Source organism: Neopsephotus bourkii, unplaced genomic scaffold (assembly GCF_033783945.1).
Source record: "Neopsephotus bourkii isolate Nb327-2 ecotype Australia unplaced genomic scaffold, CSIRO-AGI_Nbou_v1 NB_873, whole genome shotgun sequence".
Taxonomy (NCBI): Eukaryota; Metazoa; Chordata; class Aves; order Psittaciformes; family Psittacidae; genus Neopsephotus; species Neopsephotus bourkii.
This window is the reverse complement of record NW_026901367.1, coordinates 1,372,993-1,393,473: the sequence shown is the minus strand read 5'-3', so window position 1 is coordinate 1,393,473 and position 20,481 is coordinate 1,372,993. Positions and strand designations below refer to the sequence as shown.

The 20,481-nt window shown below is 46.6% G+C and overlaps 1 protein-coding gene across 4 annotated transcripts in view; it reads left to right on the top strand.

Moving 5' to 3' along the window:
- The window catches only part of CCDC85A (coiled-coil domain containing 85A), an 82,405-nt gene that overhangs the window by 61,505 nt on the left and 419 nt on the right, over positions 1 to 20,481 (top strand). Inside the window, exons 3-4 of one of the 4 annotated variants that reach the window (XM_061356813.1) lie at positions 2,073 to 2,149; positions 13,202 to 13,321. The exons of 1 other annotated variant lie outside the window; for it this stretch is intronic. In XM_061356813.1, coding sequence (XP_061212797.1) covers positions 2,073 to 2,149; positions 13,202 to 13,321 — 197 coding nt within the window. Of the gene's footprint in view, positions 1 to 2,072; positions 2,150 to 2,390; positions 2,680 to 13,201; positions 13,322 to 20,481 lie in introns of those variants that run through there. 2 more of the 4 variants (XM_061356815.1, XM_061356814.1) reach the window with 2 other exon arrangements.

The window sequence follows — 20,481 nt, the reverse complement described above, 5'->3', positions numbered from 1 at the left end:
GTGTAAATTCCCACACACTGTGCAGACATATTTTAGCCTATTGCAGCCTCATAAGAGCAGTGACACCTATATTTTATGGGTGGGCTGGCAAGGTGATGAGGTGCCAGAGGAAACCCGTGCACAAATTCATCTGCCAGTGAAGAGCTCTGTGATCAATGCTGCTTTGCAGGGTTGTGTCAACTGATAGTACTGCCCCAATACCCATGGATTCTGTACCATTAACCATCAGAGAGATAATTCTACTAGTTACATGATAGAGTACAGATAAGTTACTGGAGTTGACATTGCAGAGAAATTAAGTCAGGGGTAAGTACATGGTGGATTTCCATCTACGTCCAGGGAGGTCCAAGAGTCACAACAGTGTTTCTGCGCTGAGAAGGTATCTTTACTCTTACAGTCAAGTGCTACTTTCTCAGGTCTGTGCTTCTCTTAGATACAGGGCTTTAATAGCAGAAATTCTTTGTGACCCAAGAACTGTGGGGTGATAAAGCTCTTGGATGCATTTAGGGATGGATCCTTGATCTACTCTTCTTGCATGAAGTTCTTGGGAACAGAGCAGGCATTTTTTTTTTCTCATTGATATTACTCCATGGAAGAAGAGAGGATGGGAAAAATGCAATTTTATGGCATTTATTTATTATTAATTTCATTTATTATTGGGTTCAAACTTAAACAGGGAGACTTATGTTAGATGTAAGGAAGAAATTCTTCCCTGTGAGGGTGCTGAGGCGCTGGCACAGGGTGCCCAGAGAAGCTGTGGCTCCCCCATCCCTGGCAGTGCTCAAGGCCAGGTTGGACACAGGGGCTTGGAGCAAGCTGCTCCAGTGGAAGGGGTCCCTGCCCGTGGCAGGGGATTGGAACTCTAAGATCTCTCCAACCCAAACCTTTCTATGACTCCATGATTCTGAATTACCTTACGAAGGTCAGTGAGGTTGCTTGTGGATACAGCAGGCAGGATTCTGCACCTCCACCAAGCCTGCATAGCATAGCAGTGCTGTGAGGGCATGTCCTGGTATGGCACTGCCCTGGTGTGCATGGGATGAGTGAGCAATGCTGTGCCCTGGGCTGTTGTGCTATCAACCAGGATTAAAACCCTCTCAGGGCCTGGAGACACACATCTGGTTTGTAGCACAGGCTTGAGCATGACAGCACATCCCTAGCAGATAATGAGGCTTGAGCCTCCGTGCTGGTGAACTGCTCTGTTCCCTGCAGGCGAGAGCATGGCGTGCAGGGAGAGACTGCGTGTGCACCACCAAACCCACATGGGACTGTGTGGAGGGGCTGCTTCCACTGCATCTTCCTTCAGAAGTTGTCTTCTCTTTCTGGGCTTTTCAGTGGGATAATGCATTATTCTTGTGGGGTATTTCCAAAATACAGCACAAGCTCATAGTTGGGGCTGTTCAGCCTGGAGAAGAGAAGCTGCATGGAGACCTCAGAGCAGCTTCCAGTATCCAAAGGGGGCCTATAGGGATGCTGGGGATGGACTCTTCATTAGGGACTGTAGTGACAGGACAAGGGGTGATGGGTTAAAACTGAAACAGGGGAAGTTTAGATTGGATATAAGGAGGAAATTCTTTACTGTGAGGGTGCTGAGGCAATGGAATGGGTTGCCCAGGGAGGTTGTGAATGCTCCATCCATGGCAGTGTTCAAGGCCAGGCTGGACAGAGCCTTGGGTGCCATGGTTTAGTGTGAGGTGTCCCTGCCCATGGCAGGTGGTTGGAACCGGATGATCTTAAGGTCCTTTCCGACCCTAACTACTCTATGATTCTGTGATTCTATGACTCAAGGGATGGGTTTGAGGAACTCAAGTCTGTGCAATACCTTGTGTCTGAGTAGGGACCACCTCAAAGTGCAGAAGTTTAGAATCCCAAACAACAAAGAACTAGGTTAATCCTAGCACCAGTGTTACCTGCAGTGCCTTGAGAGGAGCAGAGCTGACTGTTCCGTGGACATTTGAGAGAGGCCATCTGCTGTGAGTCCAAGTCAGAATGTGGTGCAGGCTCTGACGAGAGCAAACACGAGCAGATCTCTGTGGATAATACGAGTTCTTTTTTTCTGTTTGATTTTTTAGAATCAACCTTGTCCTATGTTAGGCAGCTGGAGGCAAGAGTAAGACAGCTGGAGGAGGAAAATCGCATGCTGCCCCAGGTGGGTGACTTCTCTTGGTGGGAACAGTAGCCAGCAGCTAGACAGCAGCGCTCGGGTCCTCGTGTGTGAGATAAATCAGTGTCACTTCTCATCTGACATTGTTACTACTGCGTTTGAACGCTCGGGCTCATCACTTGGATGACCAAAGGCACTCGCATCTGCTTGTTCATCTTGCTCGTGGTTGAGTGGGGTATTCCTTTAAGGCTATGACAATGCTTTCATTCATTTTTCTCCTTTGCAGGTGTTGGTACCTTGCTAAGAAAAAATTCACTGGAAGCTGCTTCTTATAATTAATTAATGTAAGGGTTGGAAATCACAGAGAGCTGACCCTTTACATTCTGGTTTTGTTCCAAGAGCTTCTTCTTGCTAACAGACCAAGTGCTATTTATAATTAACCAAAATATTTTGCTCTGGAAATGCAAATGTTTTAAGTAATAATAATTTGGTTATATTAGTTTACTATTTTGAGGAATATAGTAGATACATAAATGCAAAAATGTGATTAAATTGAATAAATAAGAAAATATGAAGGTAAAGGTTTTTCAGATATGTTTTTTAAGAATGAAAAGTTTTGAAGTTCATTAAGAATGGATCAAAGACACTTATTAATTTTTTATATATACACATGCAAACCAACACCTTTCTATTATATTTTATGAAGTAATCCTTAGAAAAATCCATCAAGTCTCCAAAAGAAGTTGCCCACTGGCAGCAAAAAGAAGTTGCATTTTGTTTAAATCAAACTAGTTTAAATGAAGACATTGCTTTTAAGGAAAAATGCTCAGCACTGTTATTTGAATGTGACATTCAAGAGAACAGTGAAATGTATAAGAACTAAAATCCACTGGCTGATGATTTATTCATTTGTATAAGCTGAGATCAGCCGGAAGATCTCAGCCCTGGGTTAACAATTGCCTTTGGGTAGATTTGAAGTCAAGTGTGGTGGGTTTTTTCCTCACCCATAATATGACAGTTGGAAGAGCCCCTGTAGCTCTTGGTGACACTGAGCAGTTCATAGCATCTTTATACCCTAATGTTTTGATCTGGAAAAGGACAGCCAGAGGGGTTAAATGTCCAACAACATGCTCACAGGCTTCACCAGGAAAGGCAAAGGTTGATCTTCACTAATAAAGAATATGATTTTCTTGCCAAGAACCGTGTCCAGGGCCTGCAAAATACCACTGTGGTTTGTGTTGGGTCTGGAATGGCACTGGGGGATGAGTTGTGCAGAGCATTCTTTGTGGGCAAAGTCTTTACAAGTGCTCATATGATTTTTTTGTCTGGGGCTTGAGGCTTTCAGCTGGGCACCCATGAAATGCATTCCCAGAACTTGCCAGAGACTGGAACACCCACACTGTAAGCACCGAGTTCACTGAAAATGTCTGAGATGGGGTGCCAAAACCAGAACATAGTGCTTGTGACTATAGCACTTAAACCTGTAGCTGTGGCAAAAGTAACTGGAGCAAAATATGCTGATTGTGGGTATTTGAAGGGGAAGAACTAGGTGAGCAAACCTGCAAGCTGAGTTTTGATTTTCAGTACATGGGCCAGAGTCTGCCTTATGTTTGCTTTTGTGGGCATGAGGATCTGGTGGAGAGTTCTGAAAAACCTCCTAATATCTCTGCATGTTGATGCTAAGAAAAAGGAGTGAGGAGGTTTGTGTTTCCTGACATATCTCACCTTTCCTCTTAAAGAAGAGAGGAAAGAAATGTAGACACCGACATTCGGTTTGATGCCTTTGCATTCAATTACCTCGGCATCACATTTGCATGAGTTCATTTTGGGCATTTGTTGTTCCTCTGAGTGACACCTTGAATGTGCTGTCAGCAGTGATCAGGCCCTGCCACAAACACAAGGATGCAGGATGGAAATGCATCGGTTCTAAGCACTGCTTTGATTCAGTTTAATGGCAGGAATGGGAGTCCTTTGTTGGGCATTAAGCCAGACCAAGTGCTTTTGACAAATCAGCTGCAAACACAGGATGAGCTCCACAACTGAGGAAGGCTTTTGGCACAGCCGTTAAAGTGTTTTGCCTTAAAATTTCACCAGTGCTTTGGTAAGAAAGTGCCTTTTGCTTTGTGCACAGCTCCTCTTTGATGGCACTGGAGCAGTGGGAGGCTTTGGGAGTTGCAGGACTGTGCTTGGTACAAGAGAGGTGACAACTCACACTTGAATGAAGCCTCTGATAGGTGTTTAATGAAGAGTCCGTACCTTGCTTTCTGAGACTTTTTTCTCTCCTCCTGCCATGCTTTCCTTCTTTTTCCTTTCAATATCCTCTCTTTTTCCCCTTTTCTGCTTATGTGTCACTCATGAAAACGCACTGGCATCTTCACTGATACCATCTTCAGCTAAATCACCCCCTCCATCTATCGCGTAGGTGTGGTTCTTTTCCAACAGCTTTTGCTTTGCTTGTCTCCCTCCACACTGATTTGTTCTTTTCAAAACCCCACAACCCTCTAATGCAAAGGTTTTATTAATATTTAGTAGGAAGAACATTTCCACAGAAAATGGGTTTAAGTGCTGCCATCACTGCTCAAATGGGATCTGAGTTTTAGTTCACGCTGCTCTGCTGAAGGGCTCCTGTGTCAGAGGAAATGCAGTACCACCACTGAGTCAATATTTTAGTTTGATCAGGTAATAGCAAAGGTATAAAAATGAACATATTCACTTCAGGCTGCTAAAGTCTCTTCCTTTGTTGGGCACAGTTGTTCTGGTGGCAGTTTATAGCATAGTAGTGGGTTTAAGAGTTATGAGGAGCCATAGATGGGTTGTAGGTTTGCTGTGCTGGTGAGAGCTGTAATTAGCTGTTCTTTTTATGTTGTTCTCTTTTTTTGCCTTCTCTCAAAGAGCACGTAACAGGATCCAGACCCTTTCAGTTCCTGGCCACAAACAGGATTTCTGTGCAAGAAAGCAGATGCTTTCCAAGATTTATGGTGTGCAGCTGGGTCTTGTGTTGGGAATGCCAAACAGTGCCGGCTGTGCCCAAGACAAGGGCTGTGTGTGCACTGGTGCTTCTCAAACCCTTGTGGAGGTGAGGGACTGTGACAGCAGTGATGGAGGCAAAAGGGTCTGAGCAAGAGCATTTGTGGCTTGGATTTCAGACCATAGTTCCCCCATGGGGCTGGGGCAGGAAAGTTCCCTGTGGCACTTGGCTCTGGCAGTGCCTTCTGCTGCCTCACAAGGTACCTGGGACTACAGCATCACTGTGGATCAGGTTTTGCTGCTAACACTGAAGATCCCCCCAAACACAAAGTAGCATGACCAGTGCTCTAACCAGACACAGTGGGTTGACACTGGCTGGATGCTGTGTGCCCCCCAAAGCTGCTCTGTCACACCCCTCCTCAACTGCATCGGGGGGGAAATATAATGAGCAGCTCATGGGTCAAGATAAAGACAGGGAGATATCACTCACTGATTACTGTCAGGGGCAGAACAGGCTTGGCTTGGGGAAATGAGTTTAATTTATTAACAATGAAATCAGAATAGGATAGTGAAAACTAAAACCAGATCATAAAACACCTTCCGGCCACCCCTCCCTTCTGCATGGCCTCAGCTTCACTCCTCGTTTTCTCTACCTTTCACCCCCATGGCACAGGGGGATGGGGAACGGGGTTTGTGGTCAGTTCATCTCTGCCACTCCTTCCTCCTCAGAAGAGGACTCCTCACACTCCTCCTCTGCTCCAGCACGGGCCCACCTTGGGGTCACAAGTCCTGCCAGCAAACCTGCTGCAGCACGGTCTCCTCTCCACAGCTGCTGCCCAGAGCCTGCTCCAGCGCAGGCTTCCCACAAGGTCACAGCCTCCTTCAGGCATCCCCCTGCTCCAGTGTGGGCCCTTCCATGGGCTGCAGGCAGAGTCTGCTCCACCATGGACCTCCATCGGCTGCAAGGGGACATCCATGGTCTGCAAACACCATGGGCTGCAGCACCTCCTCCCCTCCTCCTGCACTAAGGTCATAGTGTCTGCAGGGCTGTTTCTCTCACATATTCTCATTCCTCTCTTTTCTCTTCAGGCTTTTTCCCTCCCTTTCTTCAATCTGTTATCCCAGAGGTGTTACCACTGTCACTGATGGGCTCAGACTTGGCCACTGGCAGGTCTGTCATGGAGTTGGTAGCATTGGGTCCATTGGACATGAGGGAAGCTTCAAGCCACTTCTCACAGAAGCCACCCCTGTAGCCCCCCACTACCAAACGCTTGCCACGCAAACCCAATGCACCAGAACGTAGTGTCTATGCATATAGTAATGAAAACCACTCGGCAATAGTCAAGAAATGGGATTCAGATCCCAGTGGGAGCTTCCTGGGTGTGACAGATCCATCATGTCAGCGAGCAACTTCACATAACTGGGAACAGGAGAGTCCTCCCAGCCCTGGTGCGGTGCGTAACCGCTATCCGTGCCTCTTGCTGCAGGAAGCGAGATCAGGATCTGGCATCCCCATTGCAATTAACTGCAGATCTCCCTGGGTTTTCATCGGGGTTGTATTTCAGGGCTGATAAGCTCAGCTGGAAAGTTATGGAAATGTGGACATCTGTCATGTAATGACAGCGAATGCATTTGCAAAAGATCTGCTTGGCAAACCACCCAATTTAAATTGCTTCAGTGCTTGTTTCATCAGAGGAGGGAGCAAGAGGCAGAGATGGAGAATTGTGAGATGTTTCCCCCTTCTAACTCCTTGTCCTTGTAATTGAGCTTTACCTTTAATGAAGGGGAACGGAAGTGTTGCCAGGATGCTGCTTTCTGAGTGAGCAAACTGGTTGGGACAGTGAGGCTGGATGCACAGAGCTGAGCTCCAGCTTCCACAGTGCAGCACCAATGCCACGAGGCTGAACCTTCTGCTCTCTTTCAGGCTTTCCTGCCTCTGTTTCCTCACTCTTTCCTTTACCAGTCTTTAGGTCCTTTTCCCTCTCTTCTTGTTGTATCTGTTTCATTTCCACTGTTGTTTCAGGCACTTTCTGGGGGGTGTTTGACCCAAGAAGTTTGCCTTTGCAGTATGTTTTAGTGTGAAATGGCAGGCATGATCCTTAGGCACACAGTAGTTTATTTTTAAGCCCTTCTAACATTTGCATTTCCCTCTTTTCCCCCCTTCCTTTAGACTGTCACATTTCATTTCAGCCCCTTTCCATTTCTTTCAAAACCCTTTTTGCTGAGCTCTGTGTGTTCTGTTTTCCCTGTGCATGGCATGGGTTTACTTATAAATCTAATTAGAAGATGGGAACTGTTTGGTTAGCACTTTTTCTTGTGCAATCTGTGTTATTCACAGCCCAATACTGTTTGTCTCCTCCCTTCCATAGTATGTAGGAGAATAGGGAATCCTTCAACCAAAATGTAATTAAAGCCCATTGAACAAACCCACGTTATCTCATCATGTCATCAAATATTTGCTGAAAGTAAATCAACTGCATCCACCCACCAGGTTCTTTCATGTGCTCTCCTCCTCTGTTTAAATTAATAGGTCATTAATGTAGTGACTTGCAACAGCTGAGGTTCTGACCGAGGTCTTTGTCTCTGGGAGCACCAAGCACAGTGCTTTCACCTTGGGTTAACTGAATGGGAAGAGCTTATGGGCTTGGTGTTAATCCAGATACAAATTCAAGGAAAACCCAGTTACAACAAGAGTTGCAGTTCAGATGGAAGAACAGATTTGGTTTGGGGTTTTTGTTCCCAGAGTAATTCCCAAGGTCTGGAGTTGCTTCACACTCATGATTTCCCAGTAGAATCCTAGTAGAGTGGAGTCTAGAAGAGTCTGAACCTTCCAGATCTTAAATAGTGGTGGTCTTTATATCTGTGGCCTCCAAGATTTGGACCTGCTACAGCCCAGGACCTCTTCCTCTTACACATTCATCAGCAAAAGTGGTTTATGAAGGACCAGCTGAAAATGGTTGTTTCTGAAAGCAACTTGGTCCATTGGAAGGTGTCCCTGCCCGTGGCAGGGGGTTGGAACTGGGTGAGCTTTAAGGTCCCTTCCAACCCAAACTCTTCTGTAGTTCTATGAAGGTGTGTAGCCAGCAATGGTTTTGGCCACTAAGAAACCTGAGTGTGCTTCAAATAAGTGGTGATGCTGTGTGGATTGTGGCAGCAATATGCACAAACAGAGGTTTCTCCTGAGGTCTTTGGGAACAGGAGTTCCATGGTGAGTAACTGCAGCAGTGTAAAGTTGTGTATTTTAATTGACAGGAATGTCCCCTAATACAGTTGTGGCAATTTTGTGCAGTGTGTTATTAATCCAGCACAGCAACACGCTGCGGTTTGGTGCTTTCTGGTTTCCTTTCTCCTGCCTGCTTGAAACAAGGCGACAAACACAGCCTGTGTTTTCTTTGAGCTAAATGGGAAAGTGAGGGCTGAGGAAATCAGAAGCAAGCTTTCAACATCAGATAGTGATTGAACTGGTGTGGCAGTTACCCAGCAGGAAGGATATACTTCCCAGGAAACCACTTGCCTCTGGGATAAAAGGCTGCAGGAGGATGAGGTCTGGGGCGTTTGAAGTAGGTCTCCAATGGTAAGTGAACGGAGCAGTGCCCAGTGGACAGGAAAATGGTGTTCTCTCAGAAGCTGTGGGGCACAAGGAACTGTGGTTCTCCCTCCTCAGCTCTCCCTGCGTGCCGTGGGGAGGTTGGGAGCCAGGCAGCAAGCGGAATGCTTCCTCCGGAGGGGCTGGCAGATGAACTGCCACGACTGGAGATGCACAGCGTGCTCTGCACTACGTGGTTTTCATTCATGCCTGCCCTTGTCAGCAGTAAGGACTGGAAAATGGTGGGGTTTAGTGGCTCAAGGAGATTAGTCCTATCCATCAAATACCCTGTTCTACACAGGGGTCTTAATTCTGACTGTGACCAGAGCACAGTGCAGGGTTTGCCTCTGCCTCTATGGGAGAATGGCCTGAGTATCCCTCGCATTTTGCAGGCAGTGTGAGGGAGATGCTACGTTTCCATTCATCTCCTTTTTTGTTACATGATATTGTGGGGCTGAGTCACATTTCCTGTGCCTTCTATTCACTGGAGTCACGTGCTGGCATTAGATATTGTGTAGATTTACTTCCAACAGAAAATGGATCTACGCATTTAGAGGTTGCCCTCTCTTTTCTTTATGAGAAGCTGTACATGGGATATTAAGTGGGTTCTGCCTGCCTCAGGCAATGTGCTTTCTGCAGCAATATAATCCACAGAGAGTACACTTCGGAGGAGGCAACATCCAAACCATGCTGTAGCCTGGGCACAAGGGCTGGCAGGGGCAGAGGGGATGGTTGGCAGTGTAGGGTGAGTCCATTATTTCTCAGATGTTGATGTTTGCAGCACTGTTTATTCACAATTACTCAATATATTGAAGTTAATACAGATTAATATGCACACTTAATGCAGATGTGGTAGCCAGGCAGCCAGCAAATGAAAGCAAACGTGAAATTCTGCTTTAGCTTTTTAGAGCTATTGGGAAGAAAATAGGCCTGGAGCCAGCCTACCAGCTTGCAGATCAGATTTGCAGCGTCAGGTGATGTGTCCTGCAAGTGTTAAGAAATTAATGCAGGATCAGACAATGGTTTATTTCACAGAATTATGTAAATATGTTCTTAAATTTATTTAATGACTTTATTTAATAAGTAAGGCATGAGGTTAATAGGAGTTAATAATTCTCTGAGGGGAGACTGAGCTGAGCTCTTCGGCAGAAGCTCTTCCCTGTGAGGGTGCTGAGGCGCTGGCACAGGGTGCCCAGGGAAGCTGTGGCTGCCCCATCCCTGGCAGTGCTCAAGGCCAGGTTGGACACAGGGGCTTGGAGCAAGCTGCTCCAGTGGAAGGGGTTCCTGCCCATGGCAGGGGTTGGAGCCGGAGGAGCTTTAAGGTCCCTTCAACCCAAACCAGGCTGGGATTCTGTGACTCTGTGATTTCAGAGCTATGACTTCATCCCTTCTGTCTGATTTGGTTCCACTCGCACAGCTTTGTCACTAGGTAATAAGCAGAAGGTTCCCATGTGTACACATGGGATGCCTACCTTGAGTGGCTGAATGCACGTGCTGTGTGTGGAGCCGGAGAAGAGGAGGAAGGCAGTGGGATTTCTCCTCTCATCCTCAAGGTCCTGCTCAGGATCCAGTTGAAATCTGGGTTGGGCAGCAGCAGAGAAGGGATTCAGTGCAAGGAAGTTCAGGTCGAGTTTTGGTGGAAGGTTAAACATTGCCATGCTCCCCATTGGCAAGCAGCAGCTGTGATGATAGGTCTGAAAAGCACACTTCTGCTCTCCTAAGGCACCTTGTTTTCAGACAGCTCCACTTTGGCAAAGTGCCTTTTCCTCTTGTTTTGCTTCGCTGCCTCAGAAACTCATAACACCGTCAGTAGCACTGAAGTGCCTCCAGGCTCACAGCACTTGAAGAACAAGAGACCCACGTCCCATCCCCATCCCCTGCTGCAATAAGCTTCCTCCGAAGCAGGCAGAAGCTCTCCTGCCTTTGTGGAGTCACATCCCCTGAGATGAGAAGTCTCTGAGCTGGAGGATGGGACTCAGGGCTGCAAAACCTGCCTGATTTTTAAGGAAAAGCTGATGTCTCTTACCAAGGACAGAGGGAGAAGGATGCCCACGGGGGAAATACTAACTTCCAGTGTCCTACCAACATGTGTTGAAATGCTGCCTGCTTAAAGCACTGTGTTCACAACAAGATTCTCGTTCTCATGAGATGCAGATGGCACAGAAGAGGCTGTGAGGATGCCTGGAGGGAAGGAGGCCTGAACTCTGAGAGCAGCACAATTCACAGGAGCTTTGCATTTGCTCCTATTCAAGAGGCTTTAGATGTACAATCTGCACGAATATTCCCAGCCTTTTCATAGCAATATTTGTATTTTACCATTCAAAACTGACTAGAAATCTTTGCTGGCTCTGGAGTCAGTAAAAGAAATAGAATGCTTTGACTTACAAAAACCCCAAAGCTGACTGAGGGAGTTTATCCTAAACCAGAATTGCTCCAATCTGCTTTATTACCCCTTTTCCTTCCCCCTTTCATTTCCTTTCCCAGAGTATAGCATTAAGTCTGCCCCGTCACTAACAGATCTATAAATCCTGCCCAAAGAAAAATAAGTCCTAAACCTCCCTCCATGTATCACAGCAAATTGGTAATAGCCATTGCTGGGGAGAAGTGAAGGATGATACACTCCACGCTACCCTAAGTGTGTGCTGCTACTGTCAGCCTGGTTATGAGACCCATTAGTCCCCCACTCTTGTGGTTCACACAGCATCCATGGCTTGGCAAGAGGGTGGCATAGGAAGATGAGTTTCTGTATTAAGTGCAGACTGAAGGTACCTTTTCCATGGGCTTAACACATGCAGCAGTCTCATTTTGTTACATTTTTTAGGGGTTTTGTACAATATGTGAGGTTCAGTCCTGCAGACACTTGCTGGGTGTGAGTCTAACGTGTCTCTACAACTGCCTGACAGGAGGATGGAGCCAGGAGCGGCTGGGCTCTGCTCCCAAGGAACAAGGGATGGGACAAGAGGAACCGGCCTCAAGCTGCACCAGGGCAGGTTTAGATGGAGCTGAGGAACAATTCCTGCCCCAGAGGGTGCTCAGGCATTGGAACAGGCTGCCCAGGGCAGGGCTGCAGGCACCGGCCCTGCAAGTGTTCACACCCCGTGGAGACGAGGCCTCAGTGCCATGGGTCAGGGGTGGCCTTGGCACTGCTGGGGTAAAGGTTGGACTGGATGAGCGTAAAGGGCTTTTCCAGGCCAGTTGATTCCATGATCCTAAGGCCAGCAGTTGCAAAGGTTTTCCCTGTGCTATGCCCCATTGGCAGCATTGGTTACAAAAGCCTGGGCATATCTTGAGGAAGCCATGCACAGCAGATAGACCTGCTTTGGACTGGGGTTCTTTCCAGTTACACATTTTCAGGCAGACTGGATCTGTGCAGCTCAGCTCATGCCATCTCTTTGTGCCCTTCTTCTCCCACAGCCACCTTCATCTTTCCTATTGTTTAGATTATACACCTCCCCCCAAAGACCACAACGTGCTTCGTGCTTGCTCAGTGGGGCACATCAGCGCACACTGGGGCACTGATCCTGATCAGAGGCTCTTCCCACTGTCATTATTTTCCCTTCAGAAATGCATTTCCCACACATTCCAGCAGGAATTACTGCTCCATTATTTCTTAACGTTTCCTACAGCCGTTCTCTACTTTGTAAGAATGGAACTTTTCATCTCTCAACCTTTGAAACGTTTTTCTTCTTTATTTCTCTTTGTTATAAAACAAAGTTCTACATGAAGAATGGCAGTGAAGAGCAGGTCAGGCTGAAGGCACCTCAGAAGCATCCCTCCCACTGCAGCTATCACATTGCTGTCCATGCACGCAGCAGGGGTATTTTTAGCACTCCTCTGAAGCAGGCTGCTTGCTCAGGTTACCTCGGCACTGCAGTCGCTCCAGGAGGTGCTTTACATCCTGCAAAGTTTTGAGGTGACTGAGTTGGAAGAGTTTATGTAGCTTGTGTTTGTTTGGCAGTGTCCTGAAGAACCCTTCAGGTGGTCACTGGGAGGAGGAGCCCCATGAGGTTGTCACTGTTGGGTATATACTGACATCTCAAACTTCAACAGGGGACATTTAGGTTTGATACAAGGAAGAAGCTCTTCCCTGTGAGGGTGCTGAGGCGCTGGCACAGGGTGCCCAGAGAAGCTGTGGCTGCCCCATCCCTGGCAGTGTTCAAGGCCAGGTTGGACACAGGGGCTTGGAGCAAGCTGCTCCAGTGGAAGGGGTCCCTGCCCGTGGCAGGGGTTGGAGCTGGAGGAGCTTTAAGGCCCCTTCTAACACAAGCCTCTTTGTGATAAGAATTTTTGCTACTATATCCTGATTTTCCAGCTATAGTTGCCTTTGAGGGCCTTTTGAGGGTGTTTGGGTGTCACTCAACAGTAGCACTTGATCTGCCTCATGTGGATCTTGGTTACTGTGGCACAGAAAGAGGGGTACTTCAGAGTGAAACATGCCTTCAGTGCTTTTCAGCCTTTTAAAACAGAACAGTAACTAACTGACATCTGTTGTAATTAGTTGGCAACCCTTTTCTTTATTAAATAGTGTTTAATTTCTTGTGAAGGATCCCATTAGGATGCCAGGAGGGGCGGAGGGGAGCTACTGCTCTGCAAACGAGCCAGCTAGCGTCAGTGGACATGGCTCAGCCTCCCAGCAGTCTGACTCAGTGGTAAATGCTCTGAAGGTAACGCTCCTCCGGTACAGTCCATGCCAAACGTCCTGTCTGTTCCCCAACACGTGTTGTATTTGTCTTGGCAACATTCCTGTGGACACCACTGGGATGTTACTGTCATGAGTGAGATTGGTGTTCTGTTTGTCACCCATTGCATCTGTGGACTCTGTGTTTCTTGGGGCAGGAATCTGGCCCTTACAATGGGGTCAGTGCCAGTTGTAGCTGCTCTCCACACTACTTACACATGTACAATTGTATTTTGAACCTGAAAGTGGTGGTTTTCCAAACGAGGAAGTCTTTCTACTTCACCTAGGATGCCTGCTTGTTCTCCAGTGGAATATGATGGATTCCTGTAACCCATGCAGAGAGAAATACTTTAATGCAAAGATAAAGCCAGTGTGCATGGTGTATTGATAATAAAACTAGCAGGACTTTGGGCTGAAGACCATGCATCATGATCCCAAGGTCAGTGCTGAAACATCTTTGAGAGCAGATGTGCTTTACTCTGAAGCCAGGGTTGGATTGCACAGACCTGTATTGATGAACAGCAATTGCCACAAGCAATCAGAGGGTGGAAATCTGCAAGTTCTTAACCTCTGTTAACAGTGAAACTACTGCCATTAATGACACTTAGAAAGCTGTTAAAGATGTGATGGTTTATCAGCTGATCCGAGTCAACCAGTGGCTGAGTTCCCTGTCCCACCACAGCAGGGGCATCAGCTGTGTCTGTGCTCCTCCGGAGAGGATCAAACTCTGACGGTGAGCAGAGCAGAGCAGGGATTCCCTGTTCCTGCTCCTGGTGCTGGCTCTGACGTGACTGCTTCCTGGTGGTTTGTGCTCATCTTCTCCTGGACTTCACTCATGAGCTAAACTGCTTTAATGCTCATTTGGTTAAGTGGGTGTTACTGCTCACCTGTACACATACTGCAGGGACATGCTGGTTCCTTGGAGGTGGCAGGTCTGCACTCCTTCAGGGGAGAACTGGAAGGGATTTTGTAGGCGTTTGCTCTAGGGCTTCATGGGGATGCTCAGTGCACAGCAAGAGCTCTGGAGTGCTGTTGACTTGCTGAGTTTATGCACAGGGTGATTATCTTCCACATGGCTGGGTGACATTGACTTCCCCTCCACTAAGCCTGAGGAAATAGGTTTATACAAGTGATCTGTGCACAAATTACAGCAATCAGATCCCTTCCTGTAACATAAAACCTGGGCACAGCAATGCTTCACCACAGCCACCTTGCCTGGTTTCCTGGCATCCAAAGGGGAGGCAGCAGCAGCAGAGAGCTTGACCCATCTCCATGTGCACACAACTACAAGTCCCTTCTATAATGACCACTACAGCCCATGTCCCCAGGCAGCAGCACTCTGCCTATGAGTGTACTGGTCTTGTCCTTGTACAGGAGAGGACATGGGATGAACCAGCACCATTCCTGGCTAGTGAGGAGCTCGCTCCATCAGTGCTCAAGTTCTTGTGTGCATCTCCCATATATTTCACCTGCTGTTGCCCAGAAAATAAAGCTATGGCGAGTAATTCTGTCAAGAGATCATGCATAATTATCAGGAAAAGCCTTTTGTAGTTCTTAAAATTCCCATTGGCAAAGCCACTTCCCCAAGTGGAACCTTTAACAACATGCTCTTGTGCAACCCCATTGGCAAAGCCATTTCCCCAAGTGGAACCTTTAACAACATGCTCTTGTGCAACCTGTGATAGCTGGTTGGTGTAAGTGAAATACTGGATCGATGGCTGATACATTGGTTGCTGAAATGGACTGGTAAGAAATACACAGAATTTAGTTCAGTATGATGTGGAAGCTCAGCCTCGAGTTTGCTAGGAGGTATTGCAGCAGGCAGAGGTAGATATAAATGATACTGGTACATTCAAAAAGGAAAGGGAGCTGTCAGCTAAACACACTGCCCTACCTTCCCCCTTCCCAGCCAGGGAGGAGACCCTGCTGGTTCCCAGAGTGGAGCAGATGGGTTTGATCCTCGCACTTGCATCGCTCAGCAGAATCAGATGCAGGAGGAAGAACAAGCCAGCCTCAGGAGCCTGCTTTTCCTTACTCATTTGGTCATTCGGAACTCCTGCAAGGAAGAAATAGTTGTTGTTGCACAGCCTCATTGTTGGTGCTGTCCCCTTCTCCGCAGCAAGAAGTCTGAGGAGCAGGAATGTGTTTTAAAGGGGCAGATCCAGAAGAAAACAGAGGGAGGTCATTGATAAAAATAGTGTGGTTTTCTCCTGAGTAATGGAGAGAGTGTAAAAACCAACCCTGTCTACCTGTGACTCTTCCACTGGTGGAGACAGTGGGGAAAGGGAGGGAAAAGCTTTGCCATGTGGCTGGTCTGATACAGGCTCTTCTATGACTTGATCCATCATTCAGGGTGGTTGAAAGGAGAAATTGCCTTGTGCACCCTCATGCCAGGGCCTTGGTGACCATCCCCAGCCTGACAGTGGTTATGGAATTATTCCCTATGTGCAAGTAGCATCCTTAGGGATATATAAGTAACTATATCATATGGCAGGATGTGTTTGTTTCCTCTTGCAAGTTGTATATAGCCATCCTGCCTGCTTGTGCATGGAAGTGCACGTGTCCCACACAGTTTGCTTTACAGACCATGGTTTATATTTAAGGAATGATGATGGTTATCTAGTCTGGCTTCCTGAATAACCATGGGCACAGCCGTACCTGTGAAACTTGCACTGGGTTTTCCTATCCTGAGTTCAGTGTCACCTACTGGAATCTCCACTGTGCCATCTACAAATGGAATTGAGGTATGCTTTAATCAAAGGTCTGAGGGTAAGTATAAGAGCTGCTGCAGAAAAGTGAGTGTCCTGTGGTACCCAGGCAAGAAGATTTACTGCTCCCTCCTGCCCTGCAATCCAGAGCACTGTAATCACTCTAATTATGTCTAAGTGCAATTTTTTGCTCAGCTGCATCCGTATGCCCATGCTCAGGAGGTCTCATGAAAGCTTAAATCTACCATTGCTCTTATTTGTGGCTAAAAAACAGATTTATAAAGGAAAATCTCCTTTTATTAAGCATACCCTTGCCTTGGAAGCTCAGGAAAATATAAATCAGCAGGTTATTGTTACTATAGACTCCTAAAACTCTTACCACTGCCTACGTGAGACAGAAAAAGCTGTGGCTGGAGCAACGTGCTGTGTAAGTTTAAGGTGTTTCATTTTGTATTCCACAATGAGCCTGGAAACACCTGAAAATGCAAAGTACTTCTGTTTAAATGCTGACAAGAAGCCCTTGAAGATGTTCTATGGAAATTAAGTCAGTGACTGCTTCTGTAATGCAATTACTGGTTTATTTGGAATACTGTCATTTTAACATGTCGGTCAGTATTGATCACAAAAGTCTATGTGTGGTAATGTACCTGGGATGAAGGACTGTATGACTCAGCTGGCCTGGATTCATCCTTTGGAAGGATAAATCTGCTGCAGTCTGGCAGCCTCAGTTTCCCCATCTGAGCAATGGCACCTGTGAACTTTCCTGCCTACTCTATTCCTTTGCAAATGGTGGATACAAAAGCAGTTTCTAACTAATACATATTTAATAGTAATTCATAAAAGTCCTTGTGATGTAAGTGATGCCACTTCTAAAATGCTAACTTTGACATGATCAATTCTGTTTTGTAAATCCCAAAGACAGGCCTTGTCTCTGTTCCCCAGGGATTCAAAGCTCTGCTGCTGGCACTGAAATGCTCCCTTTCCTTTTGACTTCTATAATCTATGTCTGACTTGGCTATTGATATATTATACTTTGAAAACACTTGGTTACCATTTCCCCTCTGGTTTTACTTTTTCTTACGTTCATCTAGTCAATGTTAAATGTGGATCTGTGCTAAACTAATTCTAATGTTTCTTTTCTTTCGCATTCTCATTGCAGTTCCTTCCTGTTTGTAGTTCACTGTTTTGCTGCAGCTTTATGCACTGTGGGTGTTTTACATGAAACGTTTGCCACAGCATCATTTTGCCTGTAAAACCAGCGGAAAGATGACAAATTTCATTTTGGGCTCTATAATAATCCCTGCATAATTTTGGTGCACCGTTTTGAGTCGTACAAAAATGCGATTTGGATGTATAATTCATATTATAGAAACTTTATGGAGTTACATGATCATGTTGATATTTCATTAAGATAATGGATGTGGGAATTCTTTCTTCAGTATGTGCATATGGTATTGGTACTAGAGCATCATTTATTTGGGAATGTTTTTGCATTGTATTTATATACTTGTCTTATGAGAATGTAGGAATGTGTAGTAGCAGGTTTAGAGTTAGTTTATTGTGTCAGGGAGTGAGTCCAGAGGAGGCCATGGAGATGCTGCGAGGGCTGCAGCAGCTCTGCTCTGGAGCCAGGCTGACAGAGCTGGGCTGGGGCAGCCTGGAGAAGAGAAGGCTCCTGAAGGGGAGACCTTAGAGCAGCTCCAGTGCCTAAAGGGGCTGCAGGGAACCTGGAGAGGGGCTTGGGACAAGGGCCTGTAGGGACAGGACAAGGGGAATGGCTTGAACCTGCCCGAGGGGAGACTGAGCTGAGCTCTTAGGCAGAAGCTCTTCCCTGTGAGGGTGCTGAGGCGCTGGCACAGGGTGCCCAGAGAAGCTGTGGCTGCCCCATCCCTGGCAGTGCTCAAGGCCAGGTTGGACACAGGGGCTTGGAGCAAGCTGCTCCAGTGGAAGGGGTCCCTGCCCGTGGAAGGGGTTGGAGCTGGAGGAGCTTTAAGGTCCCTTCCAACCCAAACCATCCCATGTATTAGTGAGCATGGAAGTAATTTCAAAGCCCAGGAACATTGGATCAAGTCTGGAGGGGTGCCCTTCCTGACTTTCCTCAGATTACTGGTAAGTTTTGTTCACAGAGCTGCAGCAGGCTCGCTTGGGCTGGGAGCCAAAGGGAAGATGCTTTATGCCCTATATGATTGGTGGGGTAGCTGGGAAAGAGGGAGTCCAGAGATCTCCACGATTTCATGAAGTACCATGGGCTTTGAGTGCTGTCCCATCCAAAAAGCGGTATAGCTGCTCTCCCCTGCAGCTGGGGTGCAGCTTTCTGCCTGGCTTCCAGGGAGAAGATTTCCCCATCCTTTTACTCTGGTGTGTTGGAAGTGAGCTAGAAATGAATTGCCATGACTGTATCATGAACCTGACAACTGTCTTTCATTCAGTCAAGGTTTTGGCTGGAAATCTGAGTGAAATCTGTGGTACGGGGTTATTTGTCAGAACTATTTAAAACACTCAGGAATGCTTAAGCGTTACCTTTTCAGTGCTTGTAAACACAAAGTAATTCCATTAGTGCTGCTTGTGACAGGTCAGTGTTGAACTAGTGAACTGATAACATGTACAGCTACCATGGTTGTGCAAAGAACTGTACATATGCCAGCACAAAAGGAGCTTGGTGATCAATTTAGCCTGTATCATCCTGTGTTTCTGAAAAGGAGGCAAAAGTCCTGTGATGCCTTCGACACCCAGGTACCTGTTGCACTGTGTGCACAAGCAGAAGTGGTTGCTGATAACAGTTCTCCATTTCCCACCCATAAAAAAGGCATGAGTATTGCTTCTGACCCACCTGGGCAATTCTGCTGAGGCTGCTGGCTTTCCAGGGCTGTCGGGTGTGTGTTTGTTCCCTCCTTGCCATCAGGCTTATTTGTTCAGCTGGAGATAAAGGACTTTGGCATGTGTCACCTTTTAGTTTACTATTGTGTCAGCATTAGCTGCTTGGTAAATATTGCCTAATGTTTATTGACCAGAAAAGTTGTTGAAAGGCAACGTGTGGGTACAGTGTGCCTCCTCACAGAGCTATCCAAGACCTTTCCTTTTGAGAATGTTAACTTAGGAACATCAGCAACCAAAGGTTGGAATCTCATCAGATCCAGCCCTCCACCATTTCCAATGGGCCTGCCATAGACAGCTGATGCAGGAGGCTTCACTGAAAACCCATTTTCATGCTTTCACCATGGCAAAATGTTTCACAATACATCAAACATAGCTAAAAGATGTTTTTGTGATGGTAACTTCTGATTTTAGGCTACAAGAAGCTGGTCATATGAAAGTTTGCAGGGTTTGGGTTGTGCCCATCCATTAGTATTAAAGACATTTCCCTTTAAAGGACCTTAATTTGTTTGGTCCTGTGTAGCGAGACGGTTGTCATTGCTTCCAATCTTATACTCAGGTTTTCTTCAGCAAAGGCTCAGAGGAACTGGGTTCTTTTCCCATCTCCTGCACAGAATCACAGGGGGACCTTGGGGTTGTTCTGCCTTTGCTCATCAGCTGTAGGAACTGCCTTGTCAGGATGTCAGCTTCCCAGGATCCAGCTGCTTGGTGTTTATTCAGTTCCAGCTAATGCCCTCTCTTTGCTCCTGGGCTTTAAGCACTGTTAAAATACAAATAATAGATAATGACAATGGAAAACAGTTTTCCCTTCCTTGACAGTCATATGGCTGTTGGTTCAGAGATTAATGAGGGTTTAGCAGCAGTTCTGCCTTAGCTACTTGCTAGTTGATACTTATTAAACAGAAATGATTGTAAGTTGCTATACACAGCGTGGTGAGCACCTCTCTTGGTTTTGGTGGTCCCTGGAAGAGATGCTCAGTGATACAACACAAGTGGCTGATTCTCCTCCTTATAGTCAGCCCACCTTTTTAGACTTGCCTAATTTCGGGGGGTATAACTTCCCTGCATTTCTAAGTCTGTAATTGCAACGTGAGTCGTGAATGGGAGTAGATGTGAGCCCCAGGAAGGGAACCTTTATAACGTATGGTCCACACAAAGAAATAAATCACTCACTTCTACTGAATTGCAGATTTTGCTCTGGTTCAGCAAAACGCAGAGGCATGTGTAGAACAGTGACTACAGGCACACTTCCGCTGATCTCAAGGAAGAACAAATGAAATCAACACTTGTAATGCCTTCCTTGATTGTAAGAGAACAAGTAAATTCTTTGGAAGAGAGGAGAACTGCTCTGTGCATTTGAAACGGGAAATGTTTAGGCTCCTTTGGACTGAGCTTCATGCTTCTGAACTGCATTCTGCAAGAGATGTATTGAACAGAGTTTCAGCTGAGGCCTGGAAATGCCCTCAGTCTCGTACCTGAAGCATAAACCAGCCTGGTGATGCACGTGCCAGTTCATCTGTCTCTGTTTATAACCATTTTTTCCTAGAAGCATGTGCTTTCTGTG